The 22702-nt window shown below is 37.6% G+C and overlaps 1 protein-coding gene across 8 annotated transcripts in view; it reads right to left on the bottom strand.

The window, feature by feature from the left end:
* Window positions 1-22702, bottom strand: part of Nsd1 (nuclear receptor binding SET domain protein 1) — a 150065-nt gene that overhangs the window by 53504 nt on the left and 73859 nt on the right. For all 8 annotated transcript variants that reach the window (XM_071612173.1, XM_071612172.1, XM_071612170.1 and 5 more), the window contains exons 6-9: window positions 12842-12963; window positions 9904-10174; window positions 7692-7801; window positions 562-637 (exon numbers count right to left, since the gene is read on the bottom strand). In XM_071612173.1, the coding sequence (XP_071468274.1) occupies window positions 562-637; window positions 7692-7801; window positions 9904-10174; window positions 12842-12963 (579 nt within the window). The remainder of the gene's footprint in view (window positions 1-561; window positions 638-7691; window positions 7802-9903; window positions 10175-12841; window positions 12964-22702) is intronic.

The following is a 22702-nucleotide window of genomic DNA, read 5'->3' as shown; positions in this document are numbered from 1 at the left end:
GTGGCTCAGGAGGCTGAGGCAGGAGGATGATGAGTTCAAAGCCACCCTCAGCAACAGCAAGGTACAAAGCAATTCAGTGAGACCCTGTCTTTAAATAAAATACAAAACAGGGCTGGGTATCAGGCTCAATATCTGAGTGTGGTATCCCCTGCCCCAAAAAAGTGAGAAAATTTTTCTCCATTGTTCCAAATATTTCCTTGCTCAAAATATAACTTAATTGTTAAGAGTGAAAAGCCTGAAAATGACTACAGAATCTTACAGTTTCACGCAAGTTTCTTCTTTTTTTACTTTTATTATATTTACTTGTAAATGGACACAATATCTTTATTTTTTAAAATTTATTTATCTTAATGTGATGCTGAGGATTGGACCCAGGGCCTCACACATGTTAGGCAAGCACTCTACCACTGAGCTACAATCCCAGTCAACATGCAAAATTTCAAGAAGCACATTTTGGGCATAGGAGTTTCAAAACTTAAATTTGGAACATTTTTTTTTTCCCCTAATAAACAAAGTGCTTCAATCTTACTTCCACATTTTCTAAGTCTCAAAAATACTCACCTCCAACAAACTCTTTTAAATGAGATGCAGCACATGAATTAGAAATGCCATTCTCGAAGTGACCAGCATCATAACACTATAAATAAGTAAAAAAGAAACATGATTTACCAAGGAATGCAAAATAAACACTTTATATTATATCCCAAATCTGAATTGTCCCATGTCCTTGATATCATATCCTAGCTGTTTTTGGTAAAGAATACCATAGCAATAGTAAAGAGTTGCACAGGAAACATAATAGGGAAAGGCTTTTCAAAAAAAAAAAATAAGAAAATAAAGCTTATAAACCTTTCCATACATAAAACAAATACAGAATGCTGCTGAATGAAATGGTAGAAAAGAAATATGTATCCAGAGACTCATCAAGCTCATCTATTCCACCCATATTTTAAATTCATGTTCCTAAAATAGTATTTATAGCCATTAGAGCGAATCTGAGTATTGAATAGCCTTAAAACATAAAATATCTTTGCAACTTGAGAATATTCAGATTAATTTAAATTAACAATAACACTCAAAACCAAGAATTTACATTTTATTCAGCGGTAGCACACTTGGCCTAGTACGTGTGAGACACTGGGTTTGTTTCTCAGCACCGCATATAAATAAGTAAAATAAAAATGTCTTTTTTAAAAAGTCAATACAATATTATTCTTGCTATGAAGTTTCCAGAGATTGAGAATAAAACAAGATAAAATGAAGCTGTGAATTTCGGAACACTTATTAAAATAAACAAATCATAACAACACAAACTTCCCAATGTTCAATGTACACCAAATTCTGACCAAGTCAAATAAAATGAGAGGGGAAATATTAGTTATCCAGTTAAATAAAACCAAAGACTCCTAGACAAATCCACAAAACAGACCTGCACAATTTTTAAAAAATCAGCATCCATATATTATTTATATAACAAATTTCTAGTTCATCATTTAACATTCACCCAAAAGCTGTGCACCGAAATAAACATAATGTTTGGGTTGGGGTTATAGCTCAGTGGTAGAGTGCTTGCCTAGCATATGTGAAGCACTAAGTTCAATCCTCAGCACCAAATAAATATAATTAATTTAAAAATATATATATATATATAAAAATACAATAACATTATTTTTAAAAATAAAATAAAGAAAATATTACCAAACTATAGTCAAAAGAACAAGAAAAACATTCTCATTTCCAACTTCATTAATTTTATCAATTAAAATAGAAATAACAGTGAGCAAGCGTGCATGCGCGCACACACACACACACACACACACAAACAAATGTATGAATAAAAATCTATTCTTAGAATGAAAAAGACAAAAGAATATTCTAAGTGCCTTAGATGATATGAGGAAAATGCCAGTAATTTACTTATACACTGAGTCTAGGGCAAATATGAGTTAAGCCATGCATTACTTCAGCAGATTAAACCCTCTCCCCAACCTACTGATTAGTCCATCTACAGAAAAAGTGGCCACACTAAATGGCCATTAAAATTAAACTAAATCATGACTTTAACCTTATGACATAATATGTCTGAAAGCAAATAGTATCTCAATAATGAAACTGACTAGGTCAGAAGGCAGCACGTACTCATAGGGGAAAAAAAAAAAGAATTTTATTCTATCCCCTTGTTCAACGTCAAAATTTAATGCTGATCTTCATGCCAGAGAAACTGAAATTCAACAGTGACACAGAGTTTAAACAGAAATGAGGGGGCTGGGGATATAGCTCAGTTGGGAGAGTGCTTGCCATGCATGCACAAAGCCCTGGGTTCAATCTTTAGCATCACAAAAAGAAAACAGAGAGAGAGAGAGAGAGAAAGGAGCCAGGCACAAGGGGTGCACACCTAAAATTAGAACAACTCAGGAGGCTGAGGATTTCAAGTTTGAGCTCAGCCCGGGTGACTAAGCAAGACTCTGTTTCAAAATAAATATTGAAAAGGGTTGAGGTTGTGGCTCAATGAGAGAGTGCATCCCTAATAACATACACAAGGAAAGAGGGGGTTGTAGTAAAATTGAGCAAGCAATAAGGAGTGAGTGAAGTGTGGTAATACCTAGAATTTTCTTGAAAAATTTGACATCGATATAGGAGGAAAATTAACTTTGAAACTCCGTCGCATGAATTCAAGTTAGAACAAAGACTTGTATGTGAAACCCAGAATCATAAAGCTTCTAACAAAAAACACAAGGACAACATATTTGAGTCCACTGCACAGGCAAAGATTTCTCAAACAGGACATAAAAAGTAGTAAACATAGCTAGGAGGGGTGGTGTATGACTATAATCCCAGCGGCTCGGGAAGCTCAGGCCCTAAGCAACTCGGTGAGACTCTTTCTCTAAACAAAATACAAAAAGAGCTGGGAATGTGGCTCAGTGATGAAGTGTCCCTTGGTTTAATCCCTGGTGCCCCCTGCCCCAAACAAAAGTATCAAACATAAATGGGGAGGGGGGAGATAAACAATTAAGAGCCTTAGAATGGGGAAAATATTTACAGTATACATATCTGATAAAGATTGTATATCTCAAGTAGATAAAGCACTCCCTTTACTGAATAAACAAAAAACAAAAAGTCAAAAAAAAAAAAAAAACAAAACACACACACACAAGATAAAAAATCTAATCAAATATAAGTAAACTTCAACAGTCACTTCGCAAAGATGTAGGAATGACCAGAAGGGGGCTCAATATCACTAATTATTAGTGAAATACAAATTAAAACTATAAGATATTGGTGGGCACCGTGGCCCAAGCCTGTAATTGCAGCAGTTCAAGAGCCTGAAACAGGAGGATCAAGAGTTCAAAGCAAGCCTCAACAAAAGTGAGGCACTAAGCAACTCAGTGAAATCCTGTATCTAAATAAAATACAAAATAGGGCTGGGGGTGTGGCTCAGTGGTTGAGTGCCCTGAGTAAAATTCCTGGTAACCCACCCCCTATAAAAACTATAATGAGATATAAATGAAGACAACACCCATGAAAATGGCAATATTTAAAATGACAAAAATAATCAAATGTTAGTAAAGTTGTAAAACATCTTTAACTCTGGTACACTACCTGTAGAGTATAAAGTGGCACAACAACTAAAGAGAACTGTTTGGCAATTTCTTCAGTAATTTAAAATGCAATTCCAGCAATTCCATTTTTACATATTAATATCAAGACAAATAAAACTATATGTCCATCAAAAGACTTGGAAAACTTACAGTAATCTTATGACTAAAACATAAAAAAAAAAAACCCAAATGTGCATCACCAGAACAGAAAAGCAAATTTTATAATGATAGTCTACTTAATAATAAAAAGTAATACATTATGTCATTGTGGAAGTAGCTTAAAAATACAGGTTAAACAAAAGAAGCTGGCATAAAACAAAGTAATACTGATAACCACAAACAAGCAAAACTAGAGTGATAAAAATAAGAAAGAGTGAGATCTTAGAGAAAGAAATAAGAAAGAGAAAGATCTTGGATAAGAGTGGGGAAGTGACGGATAAGAGAAGCACAGGAGTTCAGTGTGGTGGTATACATAAGTAATACTAGCTTTTGGAGAGACTGATGCAGGAAGAAGAAAAATCCAAGTCAGCTTGGGCCCTTTAGAGAGAACCTGTCTCAAAAGGTCATGAGGCCCTAGGTGTAATCCCCAGGGCCAAACACACAAACACACCCAAATGCAAGATGAACTTCTAGGGTGATGAATGAAGATTATATATACTTTGTTGGTTGTCGCATGGTGTATAGGATTATTTAAGCCATCCAACAGACCAATTAAAAACTATACATTTTTAGCAGTGCAAAAGATATTTCAATTTTTAAAAAGAAAAGGTGTAGGGCTGGGATTGTAGCTCAGTGGTAGAGTGCTTGCCTAGCATGCGAGGCACTGGGTTTGATCCTTAGCACCACATAAAAATAAATAAAATAAAGATATTATGCCCATCGATTATATATATATATATATTTTTTTTTTTTTTTTCAAAAAAGAACAGGTGTAGGATACATTTGGCTAATATAAATTAAAAAATCATACCATACATTCTATGTCCTTAACAATATTAACCCAGAAACATGACTGGTCATATTTTACATCAGAAACTAATTTCATTTTTCTTTTTTTATATTTATCTTTTTGTTTTAGGTGAACATAATATCTTTATTTATTTTTATGTGGTGTTGAGGATCGAACCCAGTACCTCACACATGCCAGGCCAGCGCGCTACCACTTGAGCCACAACCCCAGCCCCCAAGAAACTAACTTGTTAAAATTTTTTTTTTTCAGCTGTAGATAGACCTTTATTTTACGTATTTGTACATGGTGCTGAGAATCGAATCCAGTGCCTCACATATGCCAGGCAAGTGGGCTACCACTGAACCACAACCCCAGCCCCTATATCAGTAACTAATTTGACAGAACAAGGTTGCACAAATGAACATGACATTTTAAGAAACCTACCTTCAAAACCACTAAAAAATTGACCTTATTTCTTTAATTGATTCACTTAACTAACTTGAACTGCTACTTTCTGTGAAATCTGCTATTATCTCATCTCCAGCAATAATATAATAACCTCTCATGACTCACCTTGTACAATACTACTAAATACATCATCTCACTGCAAATGTCACATTCATCCTCAAAAACATTCAAATGATTCCCATGGAGTAAATTCATCACAGGCTTATTAGACTATATGGTTCAACGAGTACAGTGAGGTGAAGAGATGAAATTGTCACTAAAGGTTGTACAAACTGCAGAGAAAATTCAGAGGGCAGGAGATACACCTAACAATAATTAAAAAGACCAAGTCAAAAGACTGAGAAGAATAAAAGACAGAATGCTTTTAAAAAGAAAAAAAAAAAAGGTATGAAACAAATAAGCTTCATAACACCAAATCAAATAGGTAAATACCTAACAAAAACAGGGGAACTAAAATAGGATTATAGGAGCAGCAGAAGTTTTGCAAGGAACCAGTATTCAGTCATTATCTATTATAAAATTAATTATCTTTCTACTTCCATCTCACTTTCCAATGCTTTCTTGACTACTAAAAATCAACTCTGAAGCCAGGCACCTTGGCCCATGCCTATAATCCCAGGGGTTCAGGAGGATGAGGAAATGAGGATCACAAGTTCGAGGCCAGCCTCAGTAAATTTAGTGAGGCCTCAGCAACTTAGCGAGATCCTGTCTCAAAATAAAAAAATAATAAAAGGGATGGGTCCAATTACCAGGACCACCCCTGCCCCCAAACAAAACAAAACAAAACTCTGCAAATCCAGAAACTTAAATACAAATATTTCTACCAGGATTATAACAGAGATAGGTATTACACAGGCAGGATAAAAGAGTAGTCTAGAAGCTTGAGAGAGAAAAGTGATACACAAGTAAGATGTTTTCAGCCCAGGGAGAAGAAAAAAGGAATTATTGTAAATTATTATAAATTTTATTCAATTGTAGAAGCTTTTCAAATATACTCCCATTTGTAAAGAAAACCTGAAGCCAGTGCACACACAAGGCCACATGATTTCTCAAACAGATCATATATGCTTACTGACACTGCCTAATTTCCTTGTTACATTAGTCCTTTCTTATTCACAAGGGATACTTTTACAAGACCTCCAATAGATGCTTCAAAGTATAGACTACTGAACACTATGTATATATTTTTTCCTACATAAACATATCAATAAGGTTTAATGTATAAATTATGCATAGAAAAAGATTAACAATAATTATTTTTTTTAAAAAGTGTAATTCACTTGGTGTGGTAGTGTACCCATGTAATCACAGCTATTTAGGAGGCTGAGGTAGGAGGATTCCAAGTTCAGGGCTGGCCTGAACAATTAGGGAGAGGCTGTCTCACAATAAAAAGATCTGGGAATGTGGCTGTTTCCATAGTAAAGCGCTTACCTAGCATGTGCAGAGCCCTGGGTTCAATCCCCAGTACAGACAGCCAAGGAAAACAAATAGCAAAAATGAAACAGATCGATTTCAATAGCATTTTGTAATAAAGTTTTATGAATTTGTGTGTGTGTGTCTCAAAATATCTTATAATACTGTACTCACCAAAGATAATCTGTCCCTCCATGTTCTATGCCCTGTTGTCTCCTTTGCACTTTTATGAATGTAGGTTCTATTAGACATTTCTTTCCAGAAGAGGCTGTTTTCATTGCAATTCAAGACTTGCTTTTGATGGTATCCTTCCCCCTATTCAGATTCTTCAACTGTGCTGGAAATGTGGCAGCAGCTTCTTCATCCACAGACATGTCCTCTCTTATTAATTTTTAGATTTTTCACTTCAAAACTATTCCTAAATCTGTGTAACCATCCTTTACTGGTAGTAAATGCTATGGTGTCACTTATATCAGGGGAACAAGTCTTCGTTTAGGTTCAATGCTTTCTGGCACAACACTTGGCCATCAATCAGAACAAGTTTTCTTCAAATCTTCCACCCATAAAATTAATGCTTTTTCTATCTTAACTAAGCACATATGCAATGTGGCTCTAACTTCTACAATATGTGATATGACAGCAAAACTAGCATAAATTTCTTCTTTCTTCTTCATAATTTGACAGATAGAGGACTCATTCTTACCACAGATCTCAGCAATGTGAACTTAAGCTTTTTTTCTTTCCTTATTAAATCTAGAACTTTCACCATTTCACTTAAAAGGAAACACTTTACGGCTTCTCTTCGGCATTTTGGAACTGCCAGCCATCACAACTTTTATATGTTGGGACCATTATTAAGTACAATAAAAGTTACTTGAATACAAACACTACAATACCATGATAGCTGATCAGGTAACATGGCTACTAGGTGATCCACAGGTGAAAAGTACACAGTGTGAATATGCTGGAGAAAATGGATGATTCATAAACAGAATAAGACAGAGTGGAATGGTGTGAGATTTTATCTTGCTACTCAAAATCCTGAACAATTTAAAACTTAGGAATTGTATATTCCTAGAATTTTCGATTTGGTATTTCAAAACACAGTTGACCACAGTCACCTCAAACTGTGGAAATTGAAACCACAAATAAAAGGTGCTATTCTATTATGTATATCAAAGTTAACAGTAATAAAAGATTATTTTTTAAAATTCCACACTTTTTGGATTTAAACCTTTTTAGGATTAACAAAAATAACATACCTTTTTAGAAAAGCCAAGGTCTCCCTTCTTGGGCATAAATCCAGGGTCTAAATCATTGGATTCAAGAAGTTTCTTTGTTGGTTTTCGTTGACGCTTACTTTCATAATTTCCTAAAATACACATACTTTCTCATTAAATGATTTAGAAACTGGACACAAGCTAATTTTGAAAAGAATCTGTATACAACAGAATCACAACACTGTTCGTGTTTTTCTCAGCATCTTATGGGGAGGGGAAGGATGGGAATTTATTTATAATAAAATTTTACTTAAAATAAACAAGCAAGGGCTGGGGTTGTGGCTCAGTGGTAAAGTGTTCGCCTAGCATGCATGAGGCCCTGGGTTCGATCCTCAGCACCACATAAAAAATAAAATAAAGGTATTGTGTCCAAAAATATATATATATATATTATATAAATAAACAAGCAAATAGCTCTCAATGAAAACACAAACTCATTTGAGGATGTACTTGTGTGTGGATATTTTTTCCTGAAATCATAGAAAAACTATGGGAGATGTCAAAGACTTGAACTGCATTTACAGCAATTATTTAATGGTAAGAACAAAAGAGGAAAAAAGTAAAATAAAATCTGAATTGTGGGTTAAAATGGACCACAATTTTAATTTTTACTCTGCACCTAGATAAATAAGAGACATTTATTTTAGTGGAATGTTCCTAAGAATTATATACAAGAGCATAGTAATAAGGCTTAGCACAAAAAAAAAGGGTTAAGGGCTTTTCCTATTCTTTTAAAAATCTTTTTTTGGGGCCAGGAGTGGTGGTGTACACCTATAATCCAAATAATTTAGAAGGCTGAAACAGTAAGATCACAAGTTCAAAGCCACCCTCAGAAACTTAGCAAGATTCTGTCTAAAAATGAAATAAAAAGGGTTGGGGTTATAACTAAATGGCAGAGTCCTTCTGGGTTCAATCTCTGGTACTATCAAAAAAAAAAAAAAAAGAAAGAAAAAGAAATCTTTTGGGCTACAGATGTATCTCAGTGGTATAGCACTTGCCTAGCATGTGCAAGGCGCTGGGTTCAAAACCCCAGCACAGCACTGCACAAGGACGTGATCAAAGCCTGAGTGTCGGGCTGGGGATGTGGCTCAAGCGGTAACGCGCTCGCCTGGCATGCATGGGGCACTGGGTTTGATTCTCAGCACCACATAAAAATAAAGATGTTGTGTCCACCGAAAACTGAAAAATAAATATTAAAAAGAAAAAAAAAAGCCTGAGTGTCCTAGCACAATCAAACAAAAAACTGGCTTTTTAAAAAAATTGTAAATTACATTAAACTGAAATCCTTTGATTCTGCCTTATAAGCATAATAAGGATTCTTTTTGCCCCCTTTATTTGAAGGAGAAAACCTTACAAGCTACTATTGGAATGTAAAAAGAATTTATCCAAAATTTAAAAGCAAACAAGAGAATTCTTCACATATCTGAGCTGACTGAAACATTCAATAGTGAAAAGGTAAATGAGATAATACATTTATATCTAACTCTCCCTAGGTAACATGTGTTAAGAATGATAAAATGAGCCAGACAGAATAGCACACATCTGTAATCCCTGTTATTAGGAAGGCTGCAAGCCGGAAAATTTCAAGTTCAAGGCCAGCTTGGGCAACTTACCAAAACCCTGTCTCAAAATGAAAAATAAAAAGGGCTACGGATGTAGCTTAGTGGTAGAGCACCCCTGGATTAAATTCCTAGTATGAAAGGGTGATAAAAAGATAAGCAACTGGTAATTAAGATAACTTCTTACTATGTTATGTATTCAAGAATATAATATGATAATATAATATGATAACATTATACATTATGATCCTCATTTTATACATACGAAAACAAGTTCAGAGATTTCCTAAGCAACACAGCAATTGGTGGAGTTGGTAAACACAGCATAGATTTCAAGCACTTATTCCACTAATGTCCGGTGGCTATCCCTCCCTGTTTATTCAAATGGTGGCTGATCAATAACCATGAAAAACAATGATGGGCAAGTGAGGAACTTCTAAAAATATGTCTTCTTGAAGACATACCATAAATTAGTTCAGGGTCAGAAACTACACCAAAATAACCACTATTTTAGGAGTATCCCAGGACAAAAATGGGTAGTTTAAATGTCAGCTTTATATCAAAACACAGTAAAAAAAAAATCTGTTGTGTCCAATCATATCCACTTATATACTGAGACTCCAACCCCACCTTACCTGGTGTTTTAACAAGCAATTCCTCAGACTCAAGGGCAGGTCGTAGGGAGACTTCTGGAGCCACAGGAACAGACAAGGTTAGCTGTGGCAACTCAGCATGTCCACCTCCAAGTTCTGACTGAGCCAAGGGACCCTCCAAAAATGGAGCCTCCCTTTCAAGAACTGGAGGCTCTTCTTTGGTTGAAATCAAAGAATTCTCATCCACCTGCTTGTTCTGAGCACTAGTTCGACATCGGGCTACAAGGTTTTCCTCTTCACAGCGGGAACTTACCTAAGAGGAAAAAAAGAAACACTAGAATTTCCAAGCCAAAATTGCTATAATTTGCCAAATAGAATAATGCACTCAAAAAGGAATGAAATTCTGACACATACAAGATGGATGATCCTTGAGGATATACTAAAGGAAATAAGCCAAACACAAAATTTCAAGTGTTCCATGATTTAACTAATCTGAGATATGTAGAAAAATAAAATTCATGGACAAAAAGTAGAATTTAATTGCAGGGGTTGAGGGGGAAAGGAAACTATTGGTTACTGGGTACTCAGTTTCATTTTGAGAATATAAAAATGCTTTGCTCGGAATGATGGTTGTATTACAATGTGACCATACTTAATGTCACAGAATTGTACACTGAAGTTAGTTAATGTGGTATATCTATTTTACAATTTTAAAAAAATGGAGTTCAATGAGATACACAAAAGCTACAAAAACTCCAAAGTTCATGACAATAACCCAAAAAGAAAAGAAAAAATGTTCTACTAATGTCACCAGTTAACACAACTACTAACAAGTTCCTTAATCGTAACTAGTAATTACAAGGAAAGAAAGAACAACAATAGTGATTCAGATAATAAAAGGGATGGCTAGTTAAAAGCAGAAGAAATTATAAAATCTCAAAGTTTTCATTGTGTGAACCCTAACAAAATTACTGACAAAGCCAAGGATCTTCAACTTTTTTTTTATTTTTATGTTTTAACATAAGAGAAATGGGTAATGAGGAATAGGACATTTCTTTGGAACCAAAGTAATTACACACATTCTGCTTCTTGATCAAAAGGGATAAATAAAACTTAAAGGAATGAGTCACCAAAATGGACAAGTTAATGGTTTATATCTTCTAATGCCATGAAATAAATATATAAAATATCACCAATAAATTAAATATTCTACCTTCCCCTTAAAGGGACTATAGATAATAGAGAAACAAAAAAGTGAAGGTTGTGAGGAAGCAGTCATAAATCTAGAAAGGAGACATCCATAGGCCAATATTAGCTAAGCTGATCTTATAAGACATAAAACTGTTAAAATAATTATAAAGGAAAATTATTTTTCAGAGATGCATATTAAAGTATTTAGGGATATGCTGTCAAAAAGCCTCTCTAGATGGGGAAATAGTTAAGTAGTAGAGGGCATGGGTTAGAATGTGCAGTGCTGTGGGATTGATTCCTAGAGGCATAAAATCAAAACAAAAAATAAAATACGTTCAATGACTTTAAAATAATTCAGTTTAATCAGAAAAATGAGGGCTGGGGATGTGGCTCAAGTGGTAGCGCGCTCGCCTGGCACGCGTGCGGCCCGGGTTCGATCCTCAGCACCACATACAAAACAAACATGTTGTATCCGCCGATAACTAAAAAATAAATATTAAAATTCTCTCTCTCCCCCCCCTCTCTCACTCTCTCTTAAAAAAAAAAAAGAAAGAAAAATGAGTTATTATATCCCATCTATTTCAAATGTATGATGTCAAGGTCATTGTACTGTCATGTGTAACTAATTAAAACAAATTTTTTAAAAAAAAGAATATCTGTGGATGGAGTGGAGACATCCCAGGATGTAGAGCAAAAGTTGAGGAGTTACTGCTTCACAGGAAAAAAAAATGGAAAATGAGAATTATTCTGAAAATAATTTTAAACTACACAAAACAGCAATAAAATTAAAGATTTAAAAGAAACAAATTAGAATAAAAGTAAGTACACAAATTGAAGAATTTTAAGAATGTTTTAATAAAAATAAATGTTATGCTGCAAAACGAAAAAAAAAATAAAATAAAATAATTCAGTTTAAAGTCTACTCAACACCGTATGGTAACAATATTCCTAAGTCATTAAACAGTCTTCAATAGCTAAGAAGGGAAAAACACATATATACACAGAGCAGGGTGTGGTGGCACACACCTGTAATCTCAGTCAGGGATTCAGAAGGCTGAGGTAGTAGGATCACATGTTGGAGACCAGCATTGGCAAAATAGCAAGACCCTGTCTCAAAATGAAAAATAAAAAAGGCTGGGTATGTAGCTTGATGGCAGAGTGCACCCACCCCACCTTTGCCTGCCTGCTGCCCCACCACTGGGTTCAATCCCAAAAAGGGAATTTTGAAAAGCAAGGAAAGGAAGGCAGGCAGATAGATATTCTCAGTGTTAAGAATGCTTACCTAACACGCCCCTGGTTTTCTTTCGTTTTATTTTGGGTACCAGGGACTAAACCGAGACACACTTAACCTCTGAGCCACATCTCCAGCCCTTTTTTGTTATTTTATTTAGAGCCAAAAACTCACAAGTTGTTTAGGACCTCATTGAGTTGCTGAGGCAAGATCTGAACTTGTGATCCTCCTGCTTCTTGCTGATTCCCGAACCACTGGGATTATAGGCATGGGCCACCACCCTGCCCAGCTGCCCCTGGTTTTGATACCCAGTACTAAAAAAAACAGGTGGGGGGGGGGGGACATATATAAACAGATATACAACATGAAGAATTAGTGATATAATTCTTACATAATTAATAAATGCAAAGTACTGTGCTAGATGCTAAAGATTAAAAATCAAAAAACAAAGAAAAAAAGATCAAGATCCCAGTTCAGGAGCTCACTGCCTCATGAAGATAAAATACAATGCTGAAGGCAAAATAAGAAGCCCAAGTTTGTTGAACCACTGTCACATACCTTGTGTACCTGTTCCTGTACCTTCTTTTTTTTCTTAGGAGCAAATATCTGATCATATTCTTCTGTATATTCCAGAAGCCACTTGCTGGGCTTCCTGAGGCGTTTCTTCTCTGACCGCACAGCTAAAAGAGGAAATAAGTTCAATACTAACTAAAAAGCTGCAGGAGAATTCACTGTTTTCCTGAAACCATATTCACACTCCCAAAAGTAACAAGATGGGAAACCACATAAAAAAGATCTGGGCTTACACTATGAAAGGCACAAAACAATTTGCTATGATTTATCACAACAAGTGTGATTAAGTGTGATTACTACACATACACACTACACATACACACAGCCACCCAATCTTAAGGAAAAGGTTGAAAATTTAAGCTAATATCCTGTAGTGACCAAGCCAGTCCAAATAAACCTAACATTAAAATGTAGATGGATTGTTTTAACTAATATCTCTCTAAACCAGGTGCAGTGGCACATACTCCTGTACTCCCAAACTACTGAGGAGCCTGAAGCAGAAGGACAGCAAGTGCAAGGCCAGCCTGGGCAACTTGGCAAAACCCTGTCTCAAAATTAAAAAATAAAAAGGGGTAGGGATATAACTCAGTGAAGAACATCTTGGATCAATCCTCAGTACTGCAAAGAATGAATAAATAAATAAAAGAATGAATAAAATCTCTGGAATATACAGAATATTAGATAGACACTGAGATAGATTTACCTAATCAGCATACCAGATTAGTTTCAAAAGCACTTTCCGCCAGGATTGCAGTCAGTTTCACTTTAGAAATATGAATAACAAAAATACATAAATATCTCAATGTATTTCAATATCACAATGTCATAAAAATACATGCAAAAGATAGGAGAGTAAACCAGGCATCGTGGTCCACACCTGTAATCCAAGAGGCTTGGGAGGCTGAGGAAGGAGGATCGCAAGTTCAAAGCAAGCCTCAGCAACTCAGTGAGACCCTGTCTCTAAATAAAATACAAAATAGGGCTGGGGATGTGCCCCTGAGTTCAATCCCTGGTATCCCCATACGCACACATACACATACACACACAAAAGATAGGAGAGTAATACAGTTATCCTTCAGTATCTGTGGGGTGTTGGTTCTAGGAATCCCCACAGATAACAAAATCTGTGGGTGCTCAAATCCCTAATATACAATAATATCACATATGCATATTACCTATGCATATCCTCTCCTATGTTTCAATTCATTTACACATTACTCATAATATCCAACATAATCCATATTTTATATAAATAGTTAATTGTTATCCCCTTAACAATACTGAACATGTTCAGTAGATATGCAATTTCTATTTTGCAATTTTCTCCCCAAAGTACTAAGGACTGAACTCAGGGGCACTCTACCACTGCACTGTACCCTCAAACATTTATTTATTTGTATTTTTTTATTTGTAGTTGGACACAATACCTTTATTTATCTTTACGTGGTGCTGAGGATCAAACCCAGGGCCTCACACGCACTAGGCGAGCACTCTACCGCTGAGCCACAATCCCAGCCCCCTCAAACATTTATATTTTGAGACAGGGTCTATGTTTCCAAGGCTGGCTTCGAAAAAATGCAATCCTCCTGCTTTGGCTTTCTGAGTTGCAGGATCAACAGTAGGATGAATCCAGATTCATCACAGTTGGACAAAAGCACAGAAGTGCAGAATCCATGGATACAGAAGAACAACTTCATAACATTATTTCTTTGAATTAACGGTGGAAACACATGTCTATTAAAATTTCCCTATAAAACCTTGTCCCAGGGCTGTGGCTGTAGCTCAGTAGTAAAGCATTTGCCTCACAAATGAGGTACTGGGTTCAATCCTCAGCACCACATAAAAATAAATAAAATACAGATATTGTATCCACCTTACAACTTTAAAAAAAAAAAAAAATCTTGCTCCAGTAAATATGTGTGTGTTGGTGGTGGCAATATTTGTTTTGTTAATACTGACAATTGTGAACTCAGGGCCATGAAAGTGCTCTACCACTGACCTACATTCCCAGCACACTTTGTCCCAGTTTTAATATACTTCATATACTATAACCATTTCACCATACTGTAGGTAAGCTTTTTGGGAACACAGCTAATGCGTAATGGAAGGCACTGTCTACACAGGAGGCAAAAGGCATTTCATAAAGTTATGATGACCTCAATGGAAGCTGTTTCCTGCCCTCAGGTGAATGTGGCATTACTTATATTCTTACAATGAAAGGAAAGCAATAAGCCCAGGAGGAGTCCAAAGCAACAAAACACCCCAAAAGTTGAAATCAAGAAGAAATGGGGGGGGGGCGCTGGGGTTGTGGCTCAGTGGTTGAGCACTTGCCTAACATGTGTGAGACACTGAGTTTGATCCCCAACACCACATAAAAATAAAATAAAGGTATTATGTCCACCTATCACTAAAAAATAAATGTTAAAAAAAAAAAAAGGAAAAAGAAAGGGTCAAAGGCAAGCACTAGTATCACAAAAAACACCCGCTCCTTAGCACTTATGGAAATAAACCCCCATAAAACCTTTTATTAGGGCAAGATGCTTCAGATAGTTGCTTTTTACTACTAGTAAGTGTTGTAATTTCATAGCAGTAAATACTAGTAATATACCTTTTACTTTATTTAAAAGTAATATTAAAGGCTGAAATAGTTATTAAAATTGTATACCTACATTGCTCTTAATAAAATTATGGGGCTAGTTACAACATGAAAATCACTGGAATTTTCCTAACTTTTCCATGGTATGCAATAAATCTCTAATTGACCTGAAGTGGAGAGATTTTTCCCAAGCAATTATTTCAAAATAAATTAAAACCACAAGCCAAGTAATTATTTCTTCCAAATAATAACGTTTGAAAAATCCATTTAGGTTAAAAAAAGAAATAAGCAAAAAATATATCTTGGAATGAATACACACATTCATACCTATGAGAGTTAATGGCAATTAATTTATGTTCAGAGGAAAGTTGATTATGCTTCAACAAATTCCCATTATATATCCATCTAAGTTTTTCAAACACCAATGACATTTTTAATAGGAAAAAAAGACAAAGAAATGAAAGGAGGCAGTAAGAGAGTTACTATGTACCAGGTAAGTTAAGCCAACTGCCATCCAAGAATCTCCAATAATCACTTCAATTTGCAACTTAGAAAACAATATCCATTTTATTTTATTTTTATTTTTTTGGTGGTACTAGGGTGCTGGTAGCAGGCCCGCCCTGGCCCCTGGGGACTCAACCCCCAGTTCTTTGTTATGTGCTGGGAGCCATTAGTCAAGTAGGTATGACAATTTCCTTGCCAGCGTACCCTATGTTGCAGTGACATTGAATGTAGGTGAACTTGCTCAAGGACCAAGGCGGATTAGGGCGTTCCCGGTTTAGGTTCCAGGTTTAAGGTTTAAGATTATTCCTGCTGGGAATAGGGCGTATCCTGCTGCCTAAGTTCCCCTTGAGTTCTCAGGGGATTCAGACAGTATATTTTGGAGATAGAAGCCCAGAGAACGTGAATTTGGGCAGAGAACGTGAATTTGGGCAGAGAACGTGAATTTGGGCAGAGAACGTGGATTTGGGCAGAGAACGTGGATTTCCCCAGAACATGATTGTAGACGGCTGGTGTGAGTTGGGGAATAAAGAGTTGCTGTTTGAATCTACAAGCTGTGTGGTGGCTCGTGATTGTGTGCCCAGCCAGACTGCGGCATTTGTGCCCAGCCAGACTGTGGCATTTGGCGGCCCGTACGGGGAAATTCTGAAGCTTAGAGGTAAGTGAAATTTCTCACCCTTGAGGAAGAGAGAAAGAATGGGTGAACATTTCAAAAAACAATGTGTTATCGTTTTGATTTATTTTGTTTTTATTTCAAGTTGCCTGTTCCTAGAACTTTCTCAGGCAAACTGGGGAAAATGGTTGACTCAAGGTTTGAAGTTGTTCGCCTCCGAGGAAGAAAAATTGTTAGAGGAAAGAGGCACCCCAGTAAGACCAAGAGCAGTTAGGACATATGTTGATACAATACAAAAATGTAGCCCATGGCTTTTTAAAGACGAGTTATTAAGTATATCAATGGGACCATCATGGTATCCTGTAGAAGGATTTTTCTTCAAGAAAGAGATGACTAGTTCTGTTTACTACATTTGTCTAAGATCTTGGTTTTTACAGACATCTGATTAATTTACAAAGCTAAAGTGTTAAAATATCAACCACTAAATATGAAATCAAGTACTCTTTACTTATTAAGTTCCATAAGGTAATATATTTAAACATTATGTGTGTTTTCATAAATTGGTGAATGGAAAAATGTTTAATATTGCTTTGGTCTGTGTCTTTGCTAAAACAAGGTTACTAAGTGTTAAGATTCTATCATGTGTAATTTATATACAAAGAGTAGAAAAATTTTCAGTTGGGTTTCAATTATAGTATCATAAAAAACATGAAAGCCTTTCATCTTATTAAAGTGGAGTAATTTGTCTAAATCAGAAATTTTATAAGAGTTGTTTCAAAATGTAAATTTATAAAAAGGGTTAACGGTTAAAAAAGAGATAGAAAAAGATTCAAGATGTGAAAATATATTTTAATATAAAAGGTTAAAGGAAAAAGAAATGTTTCTAGATGAGATAATCTCTGTGTGGTAAAGTAAAAAGTTGTAAAATGCCGTTTAAAAAGATTTTGAGGAAACTAGACTTACTTTAAAAGCTTGAGAAAGGAAAAAAGAAGAAAAAGGTATTTGTACATGGCAGATTGAGACAAAGCTTCTCAATGGAGTTTAAAAAAAAAAAGCCTTTGGTTGAAGGGCAGCCATGTAAACTAACATTAAAGAGATTTAAACAGAATCTAAGCCTCGTTTAAAAGAGTGAAGTTGTAGGTGGTGAAAAAGTACATTTAAAAGTACAGTGTAGATGATAATTGGAAGGCTTTAAAAGGTTGAATTGAAGGTGGTTAAAATGCCTTCATGATGGAGGAAAGAAGCTTAGTTAATCTTAAAGGCATTGCTTAAAAAAAATGAGAAGATAATAGGATTCAAGTAAGGTATTTCAGGTAGAAAATGCAAAAAGCTAAGACAACTATTAGATTAAAACATACTTATTAAAGCAAAAAGAGGGAATTGGAAGGGGGTATATACCACCCCAAGATAAACTTAAAATAACCCTTTTTACTCTAAACTTTTAAAATTTGGATTCATCAGGACTTAGTGCTGCAGAAAGACATATGTATCCAAAAAATGTACATAAGCCTAAGGTACTTTGGAAAGATATTCTAACAGGACAATGGAAAGGTCCTGACCCAGTGATTGTCTGGAGTCGGGGTTTTGTTTGTGTTTTTCCACAGAGAGAACAGCAGCCGATTTGGATTCCAGAGAGGTTAAATAAAACAATTTCTACAGATCGAAAAGAAGATGATTTGACTCAAATCCATAACAGCTGATATCCAGAACTCCAGCTTGGCCATTCTTACATCTGCGACAGTGATTAACCAGGATGCTTTTTTCAATAGCTATTTTATTATTGCATTTTTCCACATCATAAGGTTCTATTTCTATTTTTTGAGCTCATACAAACCTAGGTTAATGTTTTTCTGATCAGTTTTATTTTTTGACTGTGGAGTTTTTAAACATTGCAATGGAGATTTCACCTAGGTAAAGCTACAAGGCCTTTACTATTTTCTTATGTGTTGTACGTTTATGTACACTCTTGTGTTTTGTGTTGTATGTCTGTATGTGCGTATGTCCATATTTCTTATATGAGGAGCGCTCATGAAAAAATGGATCCGAATTATTATTATTTTTATTCACGTGATTTAAATGGTTTAATTTAAATTAGGTAAACAGCTGTTAAGGATTGTTTTTAAAGGTGGTTAACAGATCTGTTTGTTTACTAGTTTAAATTAGGTAAAAGGCTGTTAAGGATTGTTTTTAAAGTAGGTTAACAGATCTGTTTGTTTACTTTCACCTTTCCTTTTCATTATATTTAATAATTCTTTTCAGGATAATGTCTCTTTAGCATCATTGCCAGAATTCCTATCTCCATCCCAGTGCTGGTGAAGAACTCAACAAGTAATGCTCAATCAAAGAGTCAACTTACTTTGGGAGGAAACTTACTTTGGGAGGAAATGGACATATTGATAGATTCCTCTGCTTTGAACTGCTTGCAGAACTTGCCTGGACTATGTAACTATCGTTTGGTGCAGCGAATTGTGGTAATGCTGGCATATCTTTGCTGATGGTGTCACTAGTGATGCAATTTTTATTTCCTTGCCAGCGCACCCCATGTTAATTGTGGTAGTGCTGACATATCTTTGCTGATGGTGTCACCAGTGATGCAATTTTTTCCCAAGGAGCCGTCAATTGGCTTGGTGTCGTGGCATTTCTGTATCCTCCTCCCTTCTGCTAGTGATGGTCTAAAATTTGGGGGCCAATGGCTTATGCTGGACCGGTAGTCAGTGACGGGTATGATCCAATTGCAGTGGTATCAACCTAAGACAGGAGGCTGACGCCTAAAGGTCAGTTTTCCGATGACGGGTAAGAACCATATGTTGAATTGGACAACCTACCAGGCACGGTCCATAAGCCACATTAACCTCACTCCCCCACTGGCACCAAGGCCAAATTTGGGGGCCAACAGAGGTGAGGCAAAGAACCTCACCCCCCCACTGGTGCATAGACCTATCCACAAGTATGGCTGTATGCTGGACCGGTAGTCAGTGACGGGTATGATTCAATTGCAGTGGTATCAACCTAAGACAGGAGGCTGACGCCTAAAGGTCAGTTTTCCGATGACGGGTAAGAACCATATGTTGAATTGGACAACCTACCAGGCACGGTCCTTAAGCCACATTGCTTGTTGTTTAATTAATCAGAAGGGGGGAGATGCTGGGAGCCATTAGTCAAGTAGGTATGACAATTTCCTTGCCAGCGTACCCTATGTTGCAGTGACATTGAATGTAGGTGAACTTGCTCAAGGACCAAGGCGGATTAGGGCGTTCCCGGTTTAGGTTCCAGGTTTAAGGTTTAAGATTATTCCTGCTGGGAATAGGGCGTATCCTGCTGCCTAAGTTCCCCTTGAGTTCTCAGGGGATTCAGACAGTATATTTTGGAGATAGAAGCCCAGTGGAGGTGAATTTGGGCAGAGAACGTGAATTTGGGCAGAGAACGTGAATTTGGGCAGAGAACGTGGATTTGGGCAGAGAACGTGGATTTCCCCAGAACGTGATTGTAGACGGCTGGTGTGAGTTGGGGAATAAAGAGTTGCTGTTTGAATCTACAAGCTGTGTGGTGGCTCGTGATTGTGTGCCCAGCCAGACTGCGGCATTTGTGCCCAGCCAGACTGTGGCAGTTATGCATGTCAATGTGGCCAGCTCACTTCTGCCTAGAGCATATGTGTCTCTCGGGAACATCTTGACCTGTTCGAGCCTTCTGATAGGGGACAGTGAAGTGATCCTCTCCCGGGGGGCACAAACCGTCTTCACCGACGGGGCCAAAAATGGGTTTGCTGTCATTTCAGATGGGACCCAAGTCATCCGCAAGAGAGTGGCCGATTGTTTGGCCCAAAAAGCGGAGGTTGCAGCCTTAATATTGGCCTTACAGACCTATAGCTCGGTGCCCCTTAATGTTTTCACAGACAGTCTCTATATCGCCAGGCTCGCCTCCGCGATTGAGACGGCACCTTATATTGGAAAACAATCCACTATCATGGATCAACTACAAACAGTGCAGCTTCTTATATGGGCTAGGGCAGACCCCCTCTTCATAGGTCACATTAGAAGTCATTCCGGACTTCCAGGTCCTCTGGCGGTGGGCAACGCCATGGCAGACGCTGCCACACATGCCACTAATTTTATATATACAATAACTGAGTATGATAAGGCCCTACAACTTCATAATAAATTTCACCTAAACGCACAAACTTTGCGCTTCCACTCAGGATGTTCCCGGGATCAAGCTTTAAAAATTGTCTCCCTATGTCCTACATGTGCACCTTTTATCCATTCCCCTTCTCTGGGAGTCAACCCAAGGGGCCTTCAGCCAAACGACATCTGGCAAACTGATGTAACTCATATTCCTAGTTTTGGAAAACTGTCTTTTGTGCATGTCAGTATAGACACGTTCTCTGGTTTTATCTCCGCTACTTTACATTCAGGAGAAAAGGCTAAGTGATACAGGCATAGCGATACAGCACTATGTTGAAACCTTTTCCTTTATGGGAACCCCTCGATGTATAAAAACAGATAATGGCCCAGCTTATATTAGTCAAACCTTCCAAAAATTTTGCTCACAGTGGGATATTATACACAAAACAGGAATCCCATATAACCCCCAAGGACAGGCCATTGTTGAATGGGCCCATCAACATCTTAAAACCTATTTGCAAAAAACAAAAGAGGGGGAGATATACCAGAGTTGTCAGGGACCACATGCACTATTAAACATAACTCTATTCACTTTAAATTTTTTGCTCACTGACGCCGAAGGCCGTACAGCGGCGCAGCGTCACTTTTCCCCTCCCACCATACAAAAAGCACAGATAAGATGGAAGGATCTGGCTACAGGGAAGTGGCAACCCCCTGCTCCACTCTTGGCTAGAGTGAGAGGAGCTGTATGTGTCTTCCCTCCAGGGACGGAAAAACCCATTTGGGTCCCGGAACGCTGCAGGAGACCAGTAGACGCAGACTCGGGAAGGAGTAACGACCCTGGGACTTCAGGGGGAAATTGACTCCTATCTTCAGTTGGCTGGGTGCCAGGGTCAAGTCGGTTCACTACCAACGCCTGGAGATGGACGACTCCGCCCACGAGGTGTACTTACGACCCATCCGGAGATGAGATGTAACTGGACAGGAGCCAATACCCGAGCCCTCCTATGTATGCCTGCTTTTGCCCAGGTCCCTAATTACCCTGCCGACTTGGTGCAGGGTCATCCCAGACTTGGTCATCCCAGACCCTTACGTTCAGAAAGCTCCCTGGTCATAGCTATCCCACTGGCAAAGATGATGACTGGGATCCGCAGTTGTGTCCTGCTGGCCATGACATCCTAACTGAAAAGTGTCGGTTTACGCAGGACAAGAGCTGATCTTGTAGTACCCAGTGACGGGCAACTTCCACGCTTGCACTGCAACCTAAGCCAGGGGAATGGGGCCTCCCCAGAGACGGGTAAGCAGTGCAGGGGCGGTGGACAACCTAAGACAGGGGCTACTTGATTCCCATTGACATGCAAAAAACAAAAAAGGGGGACTTGCTGGTAGCAGGCCTGCCCTGGCCCCTGGGGACTCAACCCCCAGTTCTTTGTTATGCATGTCAATGTGGCCAGCTCACAAGGCTGTGACTCGGGCTTGTGGTTCCCTGTTTATCTGCCTAGAGCATATGTGTCTCTTGGGAACATCTTGACCTGTTCGAGCCTCCTGACGGTAACCCAAGGACGCAGTTATTACTCTTCCCTCCTCACTTTTGAGTGATTTCCTACAGCTGTTAAAAAGATATATAAGGGGAACAAATTTGGCAATAAAGCGCGCACATGCTCCCTCCTGGATGAAGAACCTTGGTGTCCGGTGTATTTTTAACCCCGCCATCCCTCGCCGGACTCGGCTCTGTTAGCCGGACACGGCACTAGGGATTGAATCCAGGCAAACCATATACCAGTGAGCTACATCTCCCATCTGCCTGCTTCCTCACTCATTCGCTTGTTTGCTTCCTTGTTCTCCTTCCTTATTTATTAATGACTTGGGATCCTCCTGCCTCAGTCTCCCAAGTAGCTGGGATCATATATGTGCATGACCACACCCATGTGATACCCATAACTTTATAAATAATATAATGGGGCTCAAAAAGGGAAGCCAATTTTAAAAACAAACAAAAACATGAAGTTAGTCAT

The sequence above is a fragment of the Marmota flaviventris genome, chromosome 5, assembly GCF_047511675.1.
Source record: "Marmota flaviventris isolate mMarFla1 chromosome 5, mMarFla1.hap1, whole genome shotgun sequence".
NCBI classification, from domain to species: domain Eukaryota; kingdom Metazoa; phylum Chordata; class Mammalia; order Rodentia; family Sciuridae; genus Marmota; species Marmota flaviventris.
Note: the sequence above shows the minus strand (reverse complement) of the source record. Positions and strands in the feature narration are given on the sequence as shown.